The sequence below is a fragment of the Schistocerca cancellata genome, chromosome 2, assembly GCF_023864275.1.
Source record: "Schistocerca cancellata isolate TAMUIC-IGC-003103 chromosome 2, iqSchCanc2.1, whole genome shotgun sequence".
Lineage (NCBI taxonomy): Eukaryota > Metazoa > Arthropoda > Insecta > Orthoptera > Acrididae > Schistocerca > Schistocerca cancellata.
Window position 1 is genome coordinate 704,572,507 of NC_064627.1, and position 24,799 is coordinate 704,597,305.

At 39.2% G+C, this 24,799-nt stretch overlaps 1 protein-coding gene across 1 annotated transcript in view; it reads left to right on the plus strand.

The window, feature by feature from the left end:
* The first annotated feature begins 8,129 nt into the window (after positions 1-8,129).
* Positions 8,130-24,799, plus strand: part of LOC126162493 (zinc finger protein 599-like) — a 64,740-nt gene continuing 48,070 nt past the window's right edge. The window contains exons 1-9 of the mRNA XM_049919037.1: positions 8,130-8,299; positions 8,631-8,759; positions 12,310-12,433; positions 15,552-15,780; positions 18,623-18,756; positions 18,921-19,095; positions 24,023-24,129; positions 24,207-24,322; positions 24,654-24,761. Of these exons, the coding sequence (XP_049774994.1) occupies positions 8,165-8,299; positions 8,631-8,759; positions 12,310-12,433; positions 15,552-15,780; positions 18,623-18,756; positions 18,921-19,095; positions 24,023-24,129; positions 24,207-24,322; positions 24,654-24,761 (1,257 nt within the window). The 5' untranslated portion in view covers positions 8,130-8,164. The remainder of the gene's footprint in view (positions 8,300-8,630; positions 8,760-12,309; positions 12,434-15,551; positions 15,781-18,622; positions 18,757-18,920; positions 19,096-24,022; positions 24,130-24,206; positions 24,323-24,653; positions 24,762-24,799) is intronic.

Genomic DNA, 24,799 nt, shown 5'->3' on the forward strand with positions numbered 1-24,799 from the left:
AGGTTTTAGGTAGGGTAGCAGGTGATCGGCGTGAAAGGAAGTGCTTCATCGCAGCGAGGCCCTGGACGTGTGGGATATTTGTGTATAAGGAAGTGGTATCAATGGTTACAAGGATGGTTTCTGGGGGTAACAGATTGGGTAAGGATTCCAGGCATTCGAGTAAGTGGTTAATGTCTTTGAAGAAGGATGGGACACTGCATGTAATGGGTTGAAGGTGTTGATCTACGGAGGCAGAGATACGTTTTGTGGGAGCTTGGTAGCCAGCTACAATGGGGTGGTCGGGATGTTTGGGTTTGTGAATTTTAGGAAGTAGGTAGAAGGTACGGGTGCGGGGTGTTGGTTGGGTCAGGAGGTTGATGGAGTCCGGTGAAAGGTTTTGTATGGGGCCTAAGGTTCTGAGGATTCCTTGAAGCTCCGCCTGGACATCAGGAATGGGATTACCTTGGCAAACTTTGTATGTAGTGTTGTCTGAAAGCTGATGCAGTTCCTCAGCCACATACTCCCGACGATCAAGTACCACGGTCGTGGAACCCTTGTCAGCTGGAAGAACGACGACGGATGGTCAGCCTTCAGATCACGGATAGCCTGGGCTTCAGCTGTGGTGATGTTGGGAGTAGGATTAAGGTTTTTCAAGAAAGATTGAGAGGCAAGGCTGGAAGTGAGAAATTCCTGGAAGGTTTGGAGAGGGTGATTTTGAGGAATATATATATATATATATATATATATATATATATATACTCCTGGAAATGGAAAAAAGAACACATTGACACCAGTGTGTCAGACCCACCATACTTGCTCCGGACACTGCGAGAGGGCTGTACGAGCAATGATCACACGCACGGCACAGCGGACACACCAGGAACCGCGGTGTTGGCCGTCGAATGGCGCTAGCTGCGCAGCATTTGTGCACCGCCGCCGTCAGTGTCAGCCAGTTTGCCGTGGCATACGGAGCTCCATCGCAGTCTTTAACACTGGTAGCATGCCGCGACAGCGTGGACGTGAACCGTATGTGCAGTTGACGGACTTTGAGCGAGGGCGTATAGTGGGCATGCGGGAGGCCGGGTGGACGTACCGCCGAATTGCTCAACACGTGGGGCGTGAGGTCTCCACAGTACATCGATGTTGTCGCCAGTGGTCGGCGGAAGGTGCACGTGCCCGTCGACCTGGGACCGGACCGCAGCGACGCACGGATGCACGCCAAGACCGTAGGATCCTACGCAGTGCCGTAGGGGACCGCACCGCCACTTCCCAGCAAATTAGGGACACTGTTGCTCCTGGGGTATCGGCGAGGACCATTCGCAACCGTCTCCATGAAGCTGGGCTACGGTCCCGCACACCGTTAGGCCGTCTTCCGCTCACGCCCCAACATCGTGCAGCCCGCCTCCAGTGGTGTCGCGACAGGCGTGAATGTAGGGACGAATGGAGACGTGTCGTCTTCAGCGATGAGAGTCGCTTCTGCCTTGGTGCCAATGATGGTCGTATGCGTGTTTGGCGCCGTGCAGGTGAGCGCCACAATCAGGACTGCATACGACCGAGGCACACAGGGCCAACACCCGGCATCATGGTGTGGGGAGCGATCTCCTACACTGGCCGTACACCACTGGTGATCGTCGAGGGGACACTGAATAGTGCACGGTACATCCAAACCGTCATCGAACCCATCGTTCTACCATTCCTAGACCGGCAAGGGAACTTGCTGTTCCAACAGGACAATGCACGTCCGCATGTATCCCGTGCCACCCAACGTGCTCTAGAAGGTGTAAGTCAACTACCCTGGCCAGCAAGATCTCCGGATCTGTCCCCCATTGAGCATGTTTGGGACTGGATGAAGCGTCGTCTCACGCGGTCTGCACGTCCAGCACGAACGCTGGTCCAACTGAGGCGCCAGGTGGAAATGGCATGGCAAGCCGTTCCACAGGACTACATCCAGCATCTCTACGATCGTCTCCATGGGAGAATAGCAGCCTGCATTGCTGCGAAAGGTGGATATACACTGTACTAGTGCCGACATTGTGCATGCTCTGTTGCCTGTGTCTATGTGCCTGTGGTTCTGTCAGTGTGATCATGTGATGTATATGACCCCAGGAATGTGTCAATAAAGTTTCCCCTTCCTGGGACAATGAATTCACGGTGTTCTTATTTCAATTTCCAGGAGTGTATATATATATATATATATATATGTGTGTGTGTGTGTGTGTGTGTGTGTGTGTGTGTGTGTGTGTGTGTGTGCTTGTGTGTGTTTAGTAAACTAGATAAAAAAGTCAATAGCGTCATATCTCAACGAGGGACTTGAAACTTTCAGCACAGGGCAGGAGGATGTAGAGTAACTATGGCTCAAGTTTAAAAGAATAGTTGACCACGCACTAGATATATATGTACCCGGCCATAATGAGAGGGATCCTCCATAGTATACAGTCACTGTAAATAAATTTCTAAAGGAACAGATTACTCCATAATAGGTGTAAAATAAAGCGTAGGGTTATAGATAGAGAAATGCAGAATGAAACGCGTTTAGCTGTCAAGAGAGCAATATGTGATGCGTTCAGTGACCACCGTAGCAGAATATCGTCGAAAAATCTTTCACAGAACCCAAAGAAATTCTGGTCCTCCGTAAAGGCTGTTAGTGACACCAAATTTAGTGTCCAGCCCCAGCAAGTGAGACAGGAACTGAAATTGTAGGTAGCAAAGCAAAAGCTGAAATGCTTACCTCCGTTTTCAGACGTTCTGTTACATAGGACAATCCAGGAGAATTTTTCCAATTTAATTCTCGTACCACTGAAAAGATGAATGAAATAAGTATTAGTGTCAGTGATGTTGAGGAACATCCGAAATCGTTAAAACTGAACAAAGCTCCAGGCCCCGATGGAATCCCTATCACATTCTGTACTGAATTTGTGGATGAGTTAGCTCCTCTTCTAACTTTAATCTGTCGTAGAACCCTCGAACAAAAAACTGTGCCCAGGTCTTGGAAAAAAGCGCAGGATACGCCAGTCTACAAGAAGGGTAGTAGAAGTGTTCCACAAAAGACCGCCCAATAACCTTGACATGGATTTACTGTAAACTCTTAGAACATATTTTGAGCTGAAGCATAATGAGGAAGCTTGAGTAGAATGACCTCCTCAGTGCCAGCCAGCATGGATTCTACCAAAACATCGATCATATGAAAGCCAACTTGCAGCTTTCTCACATGACGTATTGAAAGCTATGGATCAAGGCAATCAGGTAGGCTACATGCAGTATTTCTTGATTTCCGATAAGCATTTGTCTCAGTACCACACCTATGCTTATTAACAAAAGTACGATCATATGGTGTATCAAGTGAAATTGGTGACTGGACTGAGGACTTTTTGGCAGGGAGGATGCAGCATGTTGTCTTGGACGGAGAGTCATGGTCAGGCGTAGAAGCAACTTCGAGTGTGCCCCAGCGAAGCGTGTTGGGACCCTTTCTGCTCATGTTGTATATTAATGACCTTGCAAACAATATTAATATAACATCAGGCTTTTTGCAGATGATGTGGTTATCTATAATGAAGTACTATCCGAAATAAGCTGCATAAATATTCAGCCAGCTCTTGACAAGATTTCAAAGTGGTACAAAGATTGATAACTTGCTTCAAATGTCTAGAAAAGTCAAGCTGTGCACTTTACAAATAGAAAAAACGTAGTATCCTATGACTAAAAAATCAATGAGTCACAGATGGAATTGGCCAACTCTTATAAATATCTGCGTGTAACACTTTGTAAGGCTATGAAATGGGATGATCACATAGCCTCAGTTGTGGGTAAAGCAGGTGGCAGACGTTGATTCATTGGTAGAACACTGGGAGTGCAATCGGTCTACAAAGGTGATTCTTTACAAATCGTTCCTGCGACCCACATTATTCAAGTGTGTGGGTCCCTTACCAAATAGGACTAACAGAGGATATTGAACGTATTCAGAGAACGGCAGCAGGAATGGTCAGAGGTTTGTTTAATCCACGGGAGACAGTCGCAGAATACTGAAGGAACTGAACTGGAAGACTCTTGAAGACAGACGTAAACTATCCCGAGATAGTCTGCTTACAAAGTTTAAAAAACCAGCTTTAAATTATGACTCTAGGAGTGTGCTTCAACGCCCTACGTATCGTTCACACAGGTTTCGTGATGGTATGATCAGAATAATTACTGCACGCGCAGAGGCAATCCGACAATCATTCATCCCGCGCTCCATACGTGAATGGAACGGGAAGAAACCCTAATAACTGATACAATGAGACGTACCCTCTGTCATGCACCTCACGATGTTTTGAAGAGTATAGATACAGATGTAGATTACTAGATAAGGAACGCAGTCGTCCGCTTACTTTAGCGAGTCGAAAATGGACGTCTGGTTAAAGTATAATTTTATTTGAGGCAATGTGTTCTGGTAATTCATTGGGAAACAAATACTTCAATGTCTAAAACCCGCAATCTGCATTCTTTTTACTACAGCGATTCGTCCCCTAAGCAAGCTCCAAACCAAAACTGTCTAAGTTGTCCGTATAATTTTTTACACTCCCTATTAAGCACCGTGTTGTGTAATGCAATCTCATATTGAATCAGTACGCCTGATATGTCGATATTCTCATGTTTTACAGTTCTGCTTCGGATTTTTCTTAAATACGCGTTCCGAGCACTTGCAAATGTAAAGGGCGACCCTGAAGTCCGTTAACATTTGAAAATGCACTAATTCACAGAATAATGTAGGTTGCAATTAGAGAAGGAAAACTTGATACACATGCCTGAAATGATTTTCTTTTAAAATCAAAAACGAATACAAAAAGTGGCTAATAGATGTCGCTGAAGTGAAGCCTTATGAGAATTGTGTATAAAATGAGTTGTAGCGAGAGATGCGCCAGCCATCGAGGCACCGTTCACTTTACAAGAAAAGGCACTGTTGGCGAATGTTTAGTATCGGAATGGAGAATCCGGTACTGCAATTTTCCGATCCTATCGCCATAAGAAGGCTATTCGAACGGATAAAGGTCCTGTGACAAGTGTCGCTGTGAAGAAAATGATAACGAAGTTCGAAAGCTACGGGTTGCTTCGACAAAGGGCCCGGGAGTGGGCGACCAGGCGCAAGTGCTACTGCTGCTCAGACAGTTCAGGAAAAAACGGAAACATATGACTGCTCGGTTTGTAACCATTCTTTCTCATGTAATTACAATAAATATAATGCTTCCTACAATAGAAATTGTTGACACAATTCCTGAAACTATATTTCATTATGTGTATGCTTCTGGGTAGTCTGAGTATCGTCGTGGTATTGTCACTAGTCAGCAGTTTCTTCTCCGCATGGTCAAGTCAGCGCTCGTGAAGTCGCACGTCGCACCGGGATTCCACCCACTACTACTTGGAGAGCATGTAGGCGTGTCCTCTAGTGCTGTCTACAAAATCCAGCGTCATCGTGAACTGTTAGTCACCGATTTTGTGACGTGGAGAGCATTTGCGGTGTGTGCACTTCAAAAAATGGGGTAAATGACTGGTCGGACAACACCCACAACTGCAGAGTTTAGGCTGCCAAAAAAATCTTAGACCTGTCTTGGAAACCCCATTGCACGACGGGAAAATCACGGTGTGATGTGGATTAACCACATCAGCAATGATCGGGCCCTTTCTCCTCGAGGAAATGCGAGGTGTTGTTTTCCAAACTATCAGCGTGACGGGTGTGAGGTACTCCGATACAGAAGCACGTCATCCCTAACCTGGCTGACAAACACCTGCAGGACGGTACGATTTTGCTGAGCAGCCACGTCCGTCATGCTTGGCCTCCCATGTCCCCAGAGCTCAGTTCGTGAGATTATTGGCTGTGGCGTTACCTGAAGTCTCAAGTCCACCACTATCAGCGGATCTCATTAGGGATGCTCAAAGGCAACATCCGACGACAGCGTACTGATATACCGTACAGGGCTGTTCACAACCATGTCCCTCGACTACGGGTATAGTTGCTAAATGACGGCCATCATGTTAAGCACTTGTTAAAAAGAATATCTTCTTTGTTAAAAATCAATTGTTACGCTAATTATTGCTTTTGTATCATATGCAGTGCCCAATGTTCATTACTTTGTGTCCTTTTTTTGGTTTCAGTAAACCTCAAGTATATGCGTCAATTTTTATCTCTCTCATACATGCTTCCGTGAAGTACTGAATTTTCAATGTTAATAGACTTGCGAGTCACACTGTACACCGCTAGGTGAACTGCACGTTTAAGATGTTGATGTGTGAACCAGGGCCGTTGTAAGGTGTTTTTGTCGCCGTACGCAAGAATTGGATAATGGCGCCTCCTCCCTCCCCCCCCCCCCCCCCACCTTCAACCCTCACCCTCGCCACCAACAGACAACGGCACAAGGACGCAAATCTCCCATTATATACTTTTAATCATTTAACTAATGTGATCAGACGTCATTATTTTCTGGAGACAGTCCTCAACTCGTCTGCCTCATGACAAATGATCTGCGGAGGTAAAAACAAAAAGAGGGACTGAGAGAGGTATAATCAAAGCAACATGATCCCAAGACAGAGCAGGAGCCCTGCCCCAGGGCTCGACATACAAGGGTTGGAACTTGTATAGTGGCAACTATTTATTCACAACTGATACAAAAAAAGTTACATGTTTGCACCTGTTACTGTCCTTCAAAGTAGTCTCCAGCGTTGTGTAGAACCCGTTGCCAGCGATGTGAAAGGCGTAGTATACCGTTAGCAGAGCCTGTTCTGTTCATGGTACGAATGGAGCGGTCTAAAGTTATGGTGATTCTCGTGTACGACTGTGGTGGTGTTATCCTAACGCATTACGCTCCTCCACGGCAGACCGTGAATGCACAGTATTACCGTTCGTTTTTGGAGCATCACCTGCGACCAGCTCTGGGAAAGAAGCGGCGACACTTCCTGCGCAATCCACGCGGGCGCATACAGCACAAGCTGTGGCTGCTCTGTTCGGTCGATGGGACTGGGAAGTACTGTACCATCCACCATACTCCCGGACTTAAGTCCACGTGACTTTGATTTGATTCCGAATATGAAGGAACCACTTCGTGGCATTCGCTTCAGAACTGTTCCAGAGATTCGACAGGCAGTAGACCGCTCCATTCGCACCATCAACAGAACAGGCTCTGCTAACGGTATACTACGCCTTCCACAAGGCTGGCAACGGGTTCTACACAACGCTGGTGACTACGTTGAAGGATAGTAAAAGGTGCAAACATGTAACGCTTTTGTATCGGTTGTGAATAAATAGTTGCCACTATTTAAGTTCCAACCCTCGTGGGTGAATCAAGGTCATGTTTGTTTCCGCAATGTGTTTATTTTTGTCAAAGTTATTAAAGACTTATTAAGTAACTATCCCTTACGCTTCTAAAAACAGTACTGTGTTTTAATTTTTCCCCTTTCTCATTTGCTCAATTTTCTCGCTGTGTGATTTGAAATTATTTTTTTCCGCTCTTTGCTGCCCCTAAAACTTTGCCACTCTACGCGGTCGCATGATCTTGCCTAACCGTAGAAATGGCCTGCGTATACATGCATGTGTCAAATCCGTACTGGACTATGGGTTGCCGAGGAAAATTGCTTCCTAGAGGAAGGCGTGTTATTTGACGAGTCATTGTCGTTATGAGAAACTGAGTACAATTTATACAAAACACATTTAAATAGCAATATCAAGGCAAGGGGTGATCAATATTAGAGAGGAAAAAATTCCAAGTGGAAAACAGCACTGCCCAGTGATGTGAGACATTTGCTATGATGCAAATTGCTTCAAAATGCCAAACCCCGAAAACCAAAATCAGTAGATGACCTTTCAGCTCTTTAAAAAAATTATTGTGTCCTCACGTAGTGCTAATAAAATATCATTTTTTTGTTTTGTTTTTGAAATTGCACGTATAGCTGTGAATTACGGGTATTATATATTCATATGGATTGACTGATCGTATGCACGTACCGTGTGAAATCTACATCTAATTTGGTGCAAAACATTGGTGTTACCCTTTCGATTATATTATTACACATAAACACATTTGAAGAAACCGCGGTGAGATCATATACCTAGCGATCCAATGCGTGGGCCCGTCTAAAGAAACGGAACTCTGTCACTAATGCTGCATCTTATTGGAGGATACACTATGTTGGTCATCTCCAATATTTACCGCCCGCCATCATGGAAGTACAACTGTACGATTCTACGTATTGTAGGTTATGTGCTGAAAATAATTCCAGTGGAGTTTTTTTATATTCTTCCGAAGATTCAGAGCCAGATTTAAGTACCCTTATAAATAAGTACCTTCCACTGAAGGTGAGTGCGTGTAGGCGATAGTGAAAAATGGTACTTCAGTTGACTTCCTATTCACATGAAAATGGGAGTGTACTGATCATCGTCGTCGTAGAAATTACGTAGTTCTTAGTTCCACTACACAAATCAGTTGTATGTCCAAACAGTAAATTCCGTAAGGTGTTCGTTGTAACGTTGGTTATATGCAACATTTTTGTCATCAGATACAGAAGTATTCTGGTGCTAGTTGACATTCAATGGCAATCTTTAGAAATCGTGTTCGCTCTTGATTGGAGCTGTTTGCTAGCAATTGTTTTGAGAAACGAGTGTTAGACGTTGTAAACATTTTTTCTAGGTTTGTGATGATGGCAAGCTTCCGAGGACGATATGCCCCGGGTGTAACATACAGTTGCAGGCCACTGTTCAGTTTTTTGATCTTTTGGTGGAAGGGCAGAAAAAAATTCGCGAGTTGTGGAAGCAACAGGTAAGCAATTGTTAATTTTAGATTTGGTTGCGCGTAATGTTGAAAGATTGAGAGTTGTAACAGACCAGAATTATTGGCCAAGTATCCTGCCCGACGATTAGGTTTCTGTAATTTGTACTTTTAAATCAGGAGCTTTACTTTCAGTGAAATATCAACTACTGCGGTTAAACAGCAGAAGGATTTGTCACTGTCATTGTAACACCTGTGTGTATGGCAAAGAAACGAAGACTTTCATCAGTAGATTTAGTGTTCTCAGTTCTCAAGCAAAATACCTGTTTTTTATTTTTCCAGTCTCTGTCTTACTCTGTTACAACATGTCACCACAGTAGTATCTTTGAAGGCATTTACAGTTCCACAACTTTCTTAGTTGGATAAACCTTCCTGTGTGTTCTTTATTTTTGTTACAGTGCCACAGTGCAGACAAAAGAATGAATTCCTTTCAATTAGTTCTATAGTTGATCTGCGGGAGAAGATCCTCTGGATCATATAAATGCATACATTTTCTTAAGTTTGTTTCTTATTACCTTTCCTTTCTGTCTTCTTGATTTATTTTGTAGGTAGTGAATTAATTACTGTTGGTGATGATCATAAAAGTCAAGCTATACGTCCCTCATATTGTAGCTTTGAACATATCAAGTTTGTCCGTATACATAAGTGTACTTGAGAATCAGTCATCTGTGACTAGACAATCGTGATATTACCACTGATGAGATTTTTTGAGAAGATTATTCTTGTTAGTGTGGAACTATTATGTATGTTATTAGATGAAATTTTTTTATGGGAAAAATCTAGTGTATCAGACCTGTGACACTTAGGACCTCACAGTATTTGTAACAGTTTGCGTGACTTTTTGTTGTCCTTTCAATTGAGTTGATGATTTTGCAAATGTTCAGTTGCAGCACAAAAGTTTTGTATTGAAGAATAATTTAGAAAATGGTGAAACTTAATGCATAAGAAAACAGGATTGTGTGTATAACATGCTTGATGGAAGAGGGAATATACAGAAGCTGGAAACTAAGAAGGGAGTATTTGGTACTTATGTGAGATTAGTATTAGAAAAAGAAAGTATTCTGAAATGTGAATTAACTAAATATATCAACTATTTTTTGTTATTTTACTCTATTTCCCCCATATAGCTTTGAGCTGCTGCTGCTAATATTCAGATGAAGAGTTATCAGATAGTAGTTAAACATCTTTGAAGTGGTTACATGTGCTGTTAGCACATAGCATAAACTTGCTTGTCTGTTTCTCAAAAACTTATGTCCAGACACATGTGAGTGAAACAGGAAATGAAGTGAAACTGAAATACGTAATTTTGTGGTCAGATGTTCCTCCTCAAAGACAAATTGAGGAATTCTGCCAGTATTCAGTGAGTATGTTCATACTGAGATGAGTGACACAGCAGTCAGCATAACTTGTGTTGGACAATAATTTAAAGCACTAGAACTCAGTAGGCCTAAGGTTCAACTGAATTAAGAAATCCCTGGCAAGTGCTACATAGAATCTGGAAGTGAATTAATTCCACACTAGAGCACAACTTACCCCAGAACAGCTGTCTTGTACTTGCATCTATTTTTAGCAGAATACTGGAATGTATTCGGAGGTCGAGCATTGACTGGCCTGGAACATAACATTCTCCATGGAAATCAATATGAGTTCCGAAAGTATTGACTGTGTGGAAAACATTTCACTTTTCATTCAATATCCTCCACAACAAAAATAGAAGAAACCAGTTTGGTTGCTAGTATGTTTTTGGGAACTAGCCTGCAGTGACTGCTACTTTCTGGTTAGTGTATAATGTGACTTGTTCCATGCCTTGAAGGCTCTCCTTTAGTACAGGATTTATGGATCACAGTGTATGAGTGAATGAATGAGTACAAAGGAGTGTATTGAACATGTCACTGTGTAGATATACCGGTATATAAAGTTGAATTACCAAATAGGCTCAGCCGTATGTAAAGCAAATGGCATGCTGCAGTAAATTGGTAGGATACTGGGAAGCTGCTCTTCTGCAGAAGAGATTTTTTACGGTATGCTTACACAGCTCATACATGAATCCTACTCAAGTGTATAGTCAGTCATGTTCCATGGATCATTTGCGCAATAAATTGTAATGATGCAGAACCAGTCATTTTACATGCACATTACAAATTAATTTGTAAAATTGGTTACATGCTGAATATTTATGAGTTTTTTAAAGTTCCATACTGGGTTCCACTAACATACAACATCAAGCATATACAAAAAGGGGAATGTAAATGACCACATATTTGTTGATCTGGCAACACAGTGTAACAGAAATGCTGTAAACTCTTAGCTGGCATTCGTTCGAATAGTACTACATATATCTTGATAACCAGTGTAGGAAACTTCAAGAACAGTCTTTCAGATTATACACTGTTTCAGTTCTTCAGCCTCTTATGTATCTACCCCCTAGATATCAAGCAAATAACAACTCACACAGAGACTTAAAAGCAGTAATATTATGCTCCACCACTGAATGGAATAAAAAGAAACCTTAGTATGAAGAAAAATGAAAAGTATTGTCTGTCACGCAATTCGTAGAGTCCAGAAGTTGATGCAGATTGTGAATCAGCATATGTACCAAAAGTCAGCACAAGTTCAATTGAAACTCTTTGAGACAACGGGAGTGTTTCCTTATTAAAAGCTGTTGCAGATGAAGTTTTTTCCTAATGCTTTAACATTTTTCAATTAAAATTCATCAGTATGACTGACTGCAATTTAAAAACCTGATATCTTTTGTGTATAAAAAGGCAAAGTTAGGTGTTTTCAGAACTAAATGCCATGTGAGACCTGCTTAATGCTATAGGCCTAATAGCATTTCTAACCGCATCAGAAAGCATTCTCATCTAAAACAACAATAACAGTGACAACAGTATTATTAGTAATAAATTTGCCATCCATAATGCACTCCTTGTTAAGGGCTGTAACTAATCAGATACAAACAGTTGTTGATATAATGCTTAGTCACTTTTATTTTTAAAACCACTAAGGGTTTTAGTGGTCATGCTATCATCCTTTGGTGAATTATTATACTTTTGTCTTGTTTAATTTGTTTATGATGTACAAGTCATGTCTATTTGTGAGACAGTCCTTTAACAGGAAGGTTTATGTCATCTTGCACTAGTGGAGAAACAGTATTATTTAAACCACTGAAAAGATTTAAACACTATTCTGTATTATCACAGAACTTCCAGACTATGGCTGTGCTGCCTAAAATGAATGCAAGAGACCACTAGTAGTCAGTCGTGCATGCCTTTCATAACATGCTGTGGAAATGTCTGTTTTATGTAAAAAAAAAAAAAAACTGTTAAGAAATAGGCCTACTTAGAATTTTTAGGTATAATGTTACATTTGACTAACTACTTCAGTTGTGAGTACTTGTATTTTGTTGACGGATTGGAAATTGAATTGTTCCTTTTTGTTTCCTTTTGATGTAATATCATTTTAAATTTACTAAGATTTCATTTCAGATGATTCCATCCCAAACTCATATATGGTTGTTCTTTAAGAGAACTGCTTGTTGTAGGTAGAACATCAGAAACAAATTGAGAAAGCTGGATTGGGAGCTACAGAAATTTTGCTTACATCTGCATCTCTTGAGGACCCGAATGCAGCAAGTTACGATGGAGAAAACAGGGTCGTTATACAGAGTAAGCACATTAAAGTTAACTGCTGCTGAAATTGCATCTGTTATATTGCATACAGTGCATGTAATTCTAGTTTACCTCTTGCTGTTCCCCAAGTCTTTATTTGTATTGATCACTCATTGGTGGTGGTGGTGGGGAGTGTCAGCAGCACTGGTGCCGGTATTGGGAAAACTATTTTCACCTTATCAGTATGAAGCAGAGAATTGTTTGTAGACAACATAAACTGGGGTCCAACATTGTTTCATACAACACAGAATGAATTATATCAAGCAAAAAATTTACTTGTGAAAACTATTAAAATTATTAGGCAAAAGAATGGCTGGCCATAATTTTTCTTCAGGAGGTAAAATGCTGCGTAATGCCAAAGGAAACGCTTCATCAATCCTAGATTTTGTAACTATGTATTCCTTCTCCATGTCCGGATTGGTGAAGGTTGGAAAGTGGGGAGGAGCAGGTCACTCTGAACCTGGGTTGGATCCTCAGAAGTGATTTGGACAGAGTGAGAAATAAAGGTGGAGAAAAATTCCACTGAATAATGCTGTTACGAAACAGAAAGAAAGGTGTGGTAGGATGTCATTTTAAAAGAGAAAGGACGATTCCTCTTCCTTTAAAGTTGTAAATGAGTAAATAATTAAATTATTATTGCTACTCACCATATAGCAGAGATGTTGAGTTGCAGACAGGCATAACAAAAGACTGCTAAACATGTAAGCTTTCAGCCAGAAGGTCTTTTTCTGATATATACAAAACAAACAAAAACACACACACACACACACACACACACACACACACACACACACACACACACACACGCGCGCGCCAGAGACAGTGGTCACGTCTGTGTGAGCTGCATGCTTACATGTCAGTAGTATTTTTGTTGTTCCTGTGTGTGACTTAACATCTGTGCCATATGGTGAGTAGCAATGTATGCTTTTCATAATTTTGTCTAAATTCTTGTTATCATTCTTATGGCCAGAGAACAGTAGCATGCTGTGAAGCCTTCTTAATGAGTGTCCCCAAGGGGTCTGTTCTGTTTCCATTTAAGTGTTAAGGCAATTTAGTTACAATCATGCCTATATAAATATCAGTGCAGTAAATACATGTCAGTTGTCGACCAACATCAACGGTTTCCTCATTTGTCAGTGATCATTAAGAGATGCTGCTGCTTAATATGTTGTTTTACTTATTAGTTAAGTTTGAAATAAGTCATTTATTAATTAACAAAGTCAGAACAGCCACTAATTGGATTACTCCATAGGTACTTAATTCACACAATAATGTAAAGATCCAACATTACACTACTCTAGTCTGTCTACAAAAATAATGTATGCAACGAATTTACCTGCTTTGCAATGCCCTTTCATTTTACTACTATCTAAATTTATTATGTGAACACTTGCAGTCGAAATCAATCACAGATTCAAGAAACACTTCAGTGATATGTTGCATAGTAGTCCTTATGGTATTCTGGCAGCATTCTATAGGTACATTTTGCAACAAATATGTAAAGTTTAAAGAAAAAAATTGAGAAGTTATAAAAGAATCAACTGATAAATCATATTTTAGGAGTGGTTTCTTAATGGAGAAATAGTAATTATGGTTTCATATTTTGTTCTTACAATGAAAATTTACTAATACATCATTTCTATAGGATAAAGAATTTTGTAAACACATCTAATACATTTATGGTGAAATGATCTTATCCTCATACAGATATTATTTTACTGATGAGAAGAAAAGTTGAGTCAGCAGGAAGAACAATATTACAAATAATGAGTAACAAGCTATGACCAGTAAAGCCCATCGTGTAAGTGTAACCACAGTGTAGATCCTTGTATCCACAAAGGAATAAAAAGATTGTACTACTGGTTCTGAGACTGTCATTTATAGCACACACTTGTCCATCAGGGTTAGTTTCCCAGTTCACAAGGGGATATTGAGGACCGTCCCCAACCTCTTATAATATTATAACAGGAAATTCGGGGTGCTAAAATGTTTAGCTGTCCTTAAAGGTCTTGCACCTGAAGATGTGCCTTTGTTGCTCTCTCAAATATTGACATGGGCAGACCTAAAAAAGAAGAAGAAGAAGAAGAAGAAGAAGAAAAAAGCTAGTTGTCTGTGAAACATTGTCACTGTAAGATTGGTTGGAATATGACTTTTTGGTTTGCTAAATCATACATTCATATTCAATTCACACATGATAACTAAGGGTCAGTTAATCATTACAAAATGTGTTGTCTGTTAGCCATTCTCTCTCTCATTGGCTACTTAAAACCAGCTGCTGCTGCTGCCCCCCACCCCTCCCATTTCAATCCTCATCACACCTCTCATCAAGCATTGCTAAATTGTTACGCTAAACATCTGAAGACCCTTGTTACTTAAATTCTTATCTTTTACCTCATTTTGTGATTGTATTGTTTAGTTCAGTCAATAAATCATTCTTCATAGCAGTGTGCAACTTATATAATACATTACATTAAATATTTTTTAGTTGTGAAGTTTACTGTATTCTTCCACCAGGTGAAAAGTTACTGATTTTGTTCTGTCTTTAAAAATGAATGGCACTGTATTTCAGAGATGGTGTTAATGATTTGATGCCTTCTTATTTTAAATACTCCCTTTTCTTTTTCAGTGACTTTCCAGACAGCTAGTCTTTTGTGAGTTTGAATTAACTACCAGTGCTTTGCTTAATAAAATGTATACTTGAATAACAAGAAATACGGGAAGATAGATTGCTATTCACCATAAAGATGACCCATTGAGTTACAGATAGGCACAACGAAAAGACTGTTATTCATTAAGCTTTCAGCCAAAGCTTACTCGAATAAAGTCTTAGTGGTTTTCAAATCTTGTCAGTTTGGATGAAATCCTCAGAGACCACTAAATCTTTATTTATCAGTCAAGGAGCACTGACCTGCCGTGCATTTTATACCAAATGCAAACTGCATAATATACTATGTAATACTACCCTCCATAAAGCATTTGGAGGTTTTGAAAATTGTGTTTTTTCTCATCTGTCAGTACATGTTATCTGTTTAGAACTTTGCTGTTCACAAGCATAGACAAATGTACGTTCTAATATTTTGTGCTTAGTAACTTTGTTTGTTCATGTCACTTGCAGTCATGGCAGATGGAACAGGAGCATTGTTTCGTGCAGAACACGAAATCAGTCTCAAAATGGAAGGTTTGGATAGGCCGAGGCCCAAAAAAGGTCGTCCTAAGAAAAGTGAAGCAAAAGCAAAGGAAAAAGAAATAGTTAAAGAAAAGTCCCCAGAGCCAGAAGAGGAATCAAAAGATGACGAAGGAGATTTGGATGGCAGGCGGCGTAGGAAAAGAAAAGTTCCTAAGAGGTGAGTTCTCACTGCGCAAAGTATCACATTACTAGCTGAAAAAGGCCCTGCTCGGTCTTTATTTACTTTTTTTTTTTTTTTCTGTGAACATTACAGATCACTTCAGTCAAGCTCTAGCAAAGAAATTATTAAACAATGGAAAATCAAGGTTGGGATGTAACAATATTGTGAGAAAGAAAGTCGCTACCCACCATATAGCGGAGATGTTGAGTCAGATAGGCACAACAAAAAGACACACACATACACACATACAAATGCAACTCACACACACAACTGCAGTGTCAGGCAACTGGAACCACACTGCAGTGCGGTTTCAGCTGTTAAAGAAATGATTGATTCAAACATGCATTGATTTCATTGGCCAGAGTTGATTTTGGAATAACTGGCAATGTTTGCCGAAAATCTCCAGACGGTATAGATAGCTGAACTCTGAATTAAGTCAGAGATATTGTAATGTCCTGTTTTATCCCTTGAATGTCCTACCATTGAGGTTAATCAGTACCAACCTTCCTATTTAGAACCATAGTATAGTTTGAGAGTGTGCATGTGTTTGTTGCTGTGTTCCCTCTTTGCAGAATTAGACTTTGGTTCCCGTGTTTCCATCAGTTTTCTTGTTTTCTACAGGAGGAATGTCACATTACCATGGTTGCACAGATAAAGAGATCCGGAATATGCTCACTAGTAGCAACAGTGAATGTGAAATATCTGATGTTGGTAGCAGTGATGAGTCTTCAACAGAATCTCGAAGCTGTAGGTCCAGCTCTTTACATCAGAGGGGAGAGCAAGATTTACAGTCAACAGTTGCTCTGAATCTGAGGAATCAAAGTGACAGTGAAACGGTTTGGAAAAGAGCACGCATAAATTACATGTTTGACTGGAAAGAAATAGATTTCCAGCTGTTAAACCATTACTTTGATCACTCGAGTTCAGGACACAAATGTCAGATAGATACTGACTCAAGCATTCTTTCATTTTTTGTGATGTTTATGTGTGAAGAACAGTTGCAATTTATTGCAGATGAAACAAATCATTTTTATGTTTACACCAGAGAAAATACTACAGAATGTGTGAATTCTTGACTGTCAAAATGGAAAGACACTGGATTTGAGGAAATGAATTGTTTTGTTGCTATTTGTCTTCTAACGGTGCAAGTTAAGAAATTAAAATTAAGTGATTATTGATCCACAGATACACTTTTGGAGACGCCAGTTTTCAGCGAAATTATGTCCCAAGACCATTTTTGTCTACTTCTAAGAATGCTACACTTCAGTGATAATTCTGCAAGTATTGGAGGTGACAGTCTATTTAAAATTACGACGATTGTTGATAGAGTTCGTAAGACATTTCGTAATTCATTTCGTCCACATCACAAGCTTTGTATAGATGAAAGCCTCTGCTGTTCAAAGGACAATTATTTTTTAAGCAATTTATTCCAACCAAGCAAAGTAGATTCAGAATAATAATTTACTGTGTGACTGTCAGAGTGGTTATATTTTGGATTTTATTGTATATACAGGCGCAATAACAGAAATTGGGTTCCACAATTTAGGGAAAATTGGTGACGTTGTGGTAACTCTTATGGGACTGTATTTGGAACGGGTCACATTATATATGTCTCTTAATTGGTACTCCAGCCCAGACCTGTTCCTTTGGCTTCACAACCATGGAACAGCCGCATGTGGCACTGTTCGTAAGAATAGGTGCAACATGCCAAAACTCCAGAAGAAATTAAAATGAGGAGGAACTGAGTTTAAGTCTACTGACAAGATCCGTGCTATCGAGTGGTGCAATAAGAGAAAGATGTTCATGTTGACCACAAGGCACACAACACAAATGGTTGAAACAGAGAAAACTGACGGAAATACTGACGAAAAAAAGAAATCGCAGTGTATTGTAGAGTACAGTTAGAGTTTGGATGCAGTTGACCTTTGTGACATGTTACTGAGCTCATTGTGATCAGTGTTTAAGACTGTGGAATGGTACAAGAAATATTTTTTTCACATTCTGTATTTGTGCATTTTAAATGCTCATGCTCTCCACCTGTCGGTAACAGAACGGGAAAAAGCTGGTGGGGGGAGGTGCTACGATGACAAGAATCCCCTGCGATTCACAGGGAGACATTTTCCGGCAGTTATTGTGAATGAAGATTCACAGAAAAGTACGCTAATGCACAGATGTGTGGTTTGCACAAAACAGAAAGTACACGGGGAAACCAGATACCAATGCAAAACTTGAAATGTTCCATTATGTGTTGTACCCTGCTTTGAGACTTATCATACAAAGAAGCATTACTAATCATTGGGAACTAAATCTGAGAAAATGTATTGACGCTTCTGAATGAATTATTAAAAAAAGACAAAAATATAAATCTATTTTTAACTTTGCAAGCCCGGTCCAAAGACTGGATCAAAAAGGAGGATGGGAAATAGATGCAACAAGTGTAAAATTATTCAAACAATGCTTAATATAGACAGTTACATTCTTTTATCATAAGTAGTACCAATATACATCACATTTGGTCTGTTTTTACGGAAGGTAGATAACTGCTTTATGGTAAAAAATGTTTGTTTAAATATTAATCCAAAAATAGGAAATAAAGAGCAGTCTCTAAAGTAACTGACGAAGAGGAAGCTTTATTCAAGCAGCAACTATCCTGCTAATTTTACTGTATCAAATTTTATCTTGGGAATAGATAAATAGCTTCTAGCAGTTAATGTTGTGTTCAATGGCTGCTCCTCTTCGTTAATGGGTAGCTTGAGCCATTTTGCACCTCTCAGGATTTTTTTTTGTGATAAAATCTTCGGAATATGATGGCTGAATAAATGAATGTTCTTGTGTCTAGGTTTACTGAAGTGATTCGTGGTAAAGAATTGGAAAGAATGTTTAGAGAAGAAGGAGTTATAGATGAAGATGACCAGGATGAAGGAAGTGAAGAATCTGAAGAGAAAATAAAAGCTGACAGTGATGCTGTTGAAGGTAGGTTTTACGTTTTTTAAATAAATACAAAATTTCCAAAGGGATCTCAGAGCACAGCCTATTTCTTTGAACTTCTAAAATGAGCAGTTATTAAAATGTTTTATGTACAGATGTTACTAATCATATTAAACTTCTTTTATAATTAGGTGATTTTTATTTTGTAGGAGCTGAAATTATAGGTCATCTCGAAACACCTGAAGGTCAGGATCTCGGTGAGCTCGTAATTGTAAACAAAGCAAAAGGAAAAGGCCGTCCAAGGGGCAAACGCCGTAAAAGTCGTTTCCAGTGTGAGATATGTGGCCGATCATTTCTTCATCGGCGGCGTTATTTCTTACACAAGTAGGTTCCATTAATGGATTTTGATGTCTTGGAAAAATTTACGAAGTTGCAATAGCTTACTGTGTAATCATATATGAGCGTAAAATTCAGATACACAAACAGCAATTTGAATCCATGCTCTTAAACATTGGAACTCCATAATAAAGGAATTTGTTGATATATAAATGTGTCCTAACAGTGTCGATTGAGACTGGCTGCGTATTGAGGAGTGGCTGGTGATTTTAGTAAATTTTTCTGTCACTAAGAATGAACAGTGGATTGGAAGCAGTTCTTAGCTCTGCAGAATGAAAATTCATTCTGAAAACAATCCTTCATGCTCTAGTCATTTCTCTGCTATTTCCAATCTTTGAGATGTGTTAGTCCTGCAAGGTATACCAGGGAACTGGTGTAAACTTCAGAAGGTCGCAGAATGGGACTGGCAGAGCTAAAGCTATGAGGATGGGTCGTGAGTTGTGCAGTTGGTGGAGCCCTTTCTCGCTAAGGTTTGAGTCCCATTCAGACACCCAATTTTAACCCTTTAGCTACTACAGATGTGATCTCTGCATCCTGTGCTGAGTGCAGCTTTGTTGTGATTGTACTTCTCAGCAAATGCTGAAATCTGTGCTGAGAAACAACATTCCGGCCACTATGAAATACTTATCATCCAATTTTAAGGAAGTATTTGCCAAAAAAATTTGATTTTTGCACATCTTACAGTCTGAAGTCTTCTCTCAATAAAAAATTCAATTTCTTCCCTGTATATGTCATAGTTACTGTGCTGCATCATATGAAGTAAACCACTGCATGAAATTTTAAGGAGTTTGCACATGGGATAAATTGTGTATTGTGGATTTTAGCGCCTACATTGCAGTATATGAAATGTAGACAAGACATTGGAATTTTGTTTGAAATTGAGAGTGGAACAATATCTCCTTTCATTCTTGAGTTATTGATTTTTATATCCGATGGACTGTTGAGGACAGCTCTTCCATTTCCGTCCCTGTGAATCAGGGATTATGTGGTCATAACAATTGAACAGTATAACCCCATTTTTACGTTCCCGGAATTAATGTTTTCCTGTCATTTATGACATTTTTTTTTATCATTTCCTATGTCCACAATGTTAATTTGCACCTGATTTTGCGTCAACATATTTATAATTTTCCCACGATTTATGCATTACAAAAAAGTGTTCATGGAGAAAAAAATTATGTTGGCTGTCCAGTAGTGCTTATAAATTGCACATTGTTAAGTTTCTTTACACCAGAGCGCTATACTCAGTGGATTTGAACTGGTAAATATGTAACAGTTGGAACAATTCGTGCCATATCTCCCGCCGCTGCCAAGCTCTACATGGCATTGTGGCTGATGGAAGTAACTAGATTAGTTCGAATAAATATATTATTACCGATCACAACAACCATTTTCAAACTGTGTCTACTGCGCAAATGCATTTTTCTGATTGTTGTGATCATCGTGTCACCTTTGTTGAATTATATTTAGTGTGTTTTGGTGCTTGGCCTCTTGTAGCGCTAGTTGACACAGTCATTCACATTTGGGTTGCTGAAATGTTTTCACTTTTTAGTATAAACACAGCGCTGGTTATGTAAGTTTTTCATGCTGAGTAAAACATGTTTTGAGAATTTATTCTAGTTGTCAAATGCAGTATTTACTTCTTTTTTTTTTTTTTTTGCACAAACAATGTGAGTGATAGTTTGCGTTTGTGTGGTTTTCTACATAACTGAGGAGGCACAGTACCTGGTAAGTTCAAAAAGATAACTAGAAGAGAGCCACAGAAAACCACATGCAAATGCAACACAAAATACTTACCTACATATTTGCAATTAACAACAAGAAAGAATTCTCGAAACACGGTGTGCTAAGTATGAAAAAATATGTAACTAGTGCAGTATTTCATTATTTAAATAACAAATGACAGCTGCATTCTTTCAAAAACATCGATTATAACGTATGAAATTAAGTCAAACATTCCTATTTCCCGGACAGCTATCAGTTCCAGTTACCGTATTTACTCGAATCTAAGCCGCACTTTTTTTCCGGTTTTTGTAATCCAAAAAACCGCCTGCGGCTTAGAATCGAGTGCAAAGCAAGCGGAAGTTCTGAAAAATGTTGGTAGGTGCCGCCACAACTAACTTCTGCCGTCGAATATATGTAGCGCTACAAGGGCATGCTTTGTAGGCACAGAGATAAATACTGGCGCCAAAATCTCTGCGTCAGTAAATAAATTTAAAAAAAAAGGTGGAAGACGAGCTTTTTTCTCCGCCCCGAGTTTCGACCACTGCATTTTCGTACATTATCCAACGAAGTAAATACAAATTCCGTATTGTTCATCTTCGAATGTAGCAGAATTTCAATGTACTGCGAAAATCCGACTGGCAAGACTGTTTGGGATGTTTGTCAATATGGCCAACTCTACGTGTTGAATTTTTTACTACCTGTGAGAAGAGGTGGTTGCTAATAGAACCCTGACGAAATGTGAATCACATGCAGTATTCTCTTCACCATAAGAATAATATGAATGTAAACATTATGCCACGTATTCTTTCGTGTTTGCTGCTATTTCATTTAAATCCTATCTGCCTAATAAACTACGAAACTAGAGTGAGACAACAGCAAACGCGGAAGAATATACGTATCGTGTCATGTTTACATTCGTATTTTTCTTATGCCTAATAGTGATACAGTCAGAAATTAAGCACGGCAACTGATTAGATTTTTAAATCTAAGATGACTAATTCCTGTGCAGAATTTGACGTACTAGAGAAGCGGCGGCAAAGATTTTCAAACGGAGAAAAATTTTCGCCTAACTCTCGTTCAGAACATATTCTATCATGTGCAGTCTATTATTTGGTTCTTGTTGATCATTATCAAAGAAAACAGTGTAAGTAACAACAAATAGCAGTCTCTTGCCATTGTTTTGCTAGTGAGACGATTCCTCTCTTTTCTTTTTTTTTTTTTAATTGTAAGCGGCGGTAGCGCGCACAAAAGCAAGCCATGCCGCGCGCGGCGACAGGCCGTAAACACGCACTATCAGAATGAGACAAACAATGCATGATAATGCATTTTCAGCTCAGAGTGACGCTAACACCTATAACAAAGAAAACGGCACTTATCAGATCAAAGCAAAATAAGCAATCGATTCAAACCAGACGAAGCACGTGAAAAGGGAGGGTACCCGTATAAATACGGACGGAGCGCCTGACGTATAGCAATGGCTACCTGGTAAAACTTAACTGTTAAGCTTACGACTCGAACCAAACTCCTGTAGCTGTATCGTCATTCATTCGACCTAAATTGTGTCTCGTATTACAATGGACCAACTTTGTTTTGATTTGGAGGTGTGGCCTAAAACTTTTCTCTCCCCTTGAATTTCGAGTCTCAAATTTCAGGTGCGGCTTAGATTCGGGAAAATTTTTTTCCTCGATTTCGAGTCTCATTTTTCGGGTGCGGCTTAGATTCGAGTGTGTCTTAGATTCGAGTAAATACGGTACATCAGCGGATTTTATTAGATAATAAACCCTTATTAGATAATGACCAAGTCCCTGACAAGTCTTTTGATGCCTGATATGTACATATATCACACACAGTCTAAAATGCAAGGGGGTGTCCTATACATAACTTTGACAGCTTAAAATGTTATTTCCCACATTTTACATTTTTCCGCATTTCATACCATGTTTTTTGAAGCCCGTTGTAAAGTGTAAAAGGGAGATTTCACTGTATTTTGTAAATTGTTGAAGATATGGAAACATGGTTTTTGCAAATGATAGCACATAAACAGGCAAATATGTTGTATGATAAATACTCAATACTTTTTTATTCACCAAGATATGGAGGTAACTTATCAGCAGTCGGTGGTTCAGAACACATACAGCACTAGGAAAACCCAAGCTGCACACGTGCACATCCAAAGCAGTAAAAGATTAATTTTATCTGTACAGTGGTGTTTTCTTCTTCTTCTTCTTCTTCTTCTTCTTATTATTATTATTATTATTATTATTATTATTATTATTATTATTATTAGACTTCCTTCATGTGGACCATCTTTAAGAGTAGTACGATCATATTTGAATTTTATTGTCAGTTACTCATCTATTGAACAGGAAGCAGACATTGTATAAACCTTCATTTTCTTAGGATGAATGTGTTGGCACTAATCTGTCAGAATGAAAGAATTTTGTAATATGTGGGATTCTAGTTTTAATCTGAAGGAAAAACACCCAGTGTGACTCCTTCAAAATTGCTTTTATTACGTAACCTGCTCCAGCATAACAAAAATAATCTTTCTGGGCTTAGCTGAAACATTTACTCCTTGTTATCATAAAACTGATAGAAGATTACAGTGAGCATATGAATGTTAAGAACAAGATAACATTCTATTGAATACAAATGTCTCTACAAAGTTCCATTGCTCTACATCACTTGTTTCTCGTAGGGGCCCCTCTCAAGTAACGAAAGTTAAATTAGAATGACCCTGTACTTAGTGTGTGTATTTCTCCGTGACAAATAAGTTCACATTATATCACTTACCATAATGTAGCAGAAAATACTGGAAACAATAGTAAATTGCAACGTACGACATAATACGCACAACCACATTATGTTTACAAGAAGAGAATGAACAATAGCTTCCTGATGACATTAAAAACGGAACCTGTTTACATATTATTTGCATTTTCATGATCTTTCTCTGCAAAGAGGATAATATCAGTTCCATTACAAAAATAATACTTTGCTCAGTGAATATGTCCTCACAGTTTTAGTCAGGAAGAATTTACATGCTTGTCTGTCCATATTAGTATTAGTAATTTATTTGTCCACATTTTGAAATAGTAATGATGTCTGTAAAATGACAGTTTTTTTTCTACACTTACACACATTGTTGTGAGATTTCTTTTTAACAACCACAATTATGCTTTCTTTTCAGGAGCTTTCATAAAGGTGTTAAATATGAATGTACTGAATGCCAAAAACGCTTTAGCTGTAAAGAATACATAGAATTGCACCAGAAGCAAACTGGACATACTGGAGAAGGTAAGTGAATAAGATCAACATGGCTGTTTCATTCACAGAAGTGATGTCTTTTATGTTTACCAATCATTGTTAAACAGGCATTGTTGAGGGGCTAGAAGATGGGGAGAATGAAGAACACCCTGAACTTAAATTAGAGACCAAGTTTACTTGCGAGCATTGTGACAAGGCGTTTATGACAAAACATAGCTATGAGGTAAATCAAAAAACTGTTACTCTCTGTACAATACTGTAATTTGTGCACTGTCACATGAAGTTGAAAGTGCCTGTTTGTGCTTAATATCCTGCATTGTCATTGTTATTATTATTATTATTATTATTATTATTATTAAAGTAGTGGATAAACTAATTAAACTGCATTAGTACTTTTGATTGATTTCAGAAAATATCTTTCATGAAAAGATTCAGAAAGTCCGCATTTTTATCTAAACCTTATAAATTACTGATATGGTTATCATTGCTTGTCAAATGTTTGTTAACAAGAAGTTATGTTTATACATGTCCTTAACCCAGCATTTTGTTTCCAGATGCACATTAAGGCAATACACGAGGGCATTAAACCATACGTGTGCGAAGTATGTGGGAAAACATTCGCATATGCAAATAGCATCAAGACCCATATGGCAATACATGAGGTAAATATGAGCCAGTCTTGCATTTATATAGGCTATTG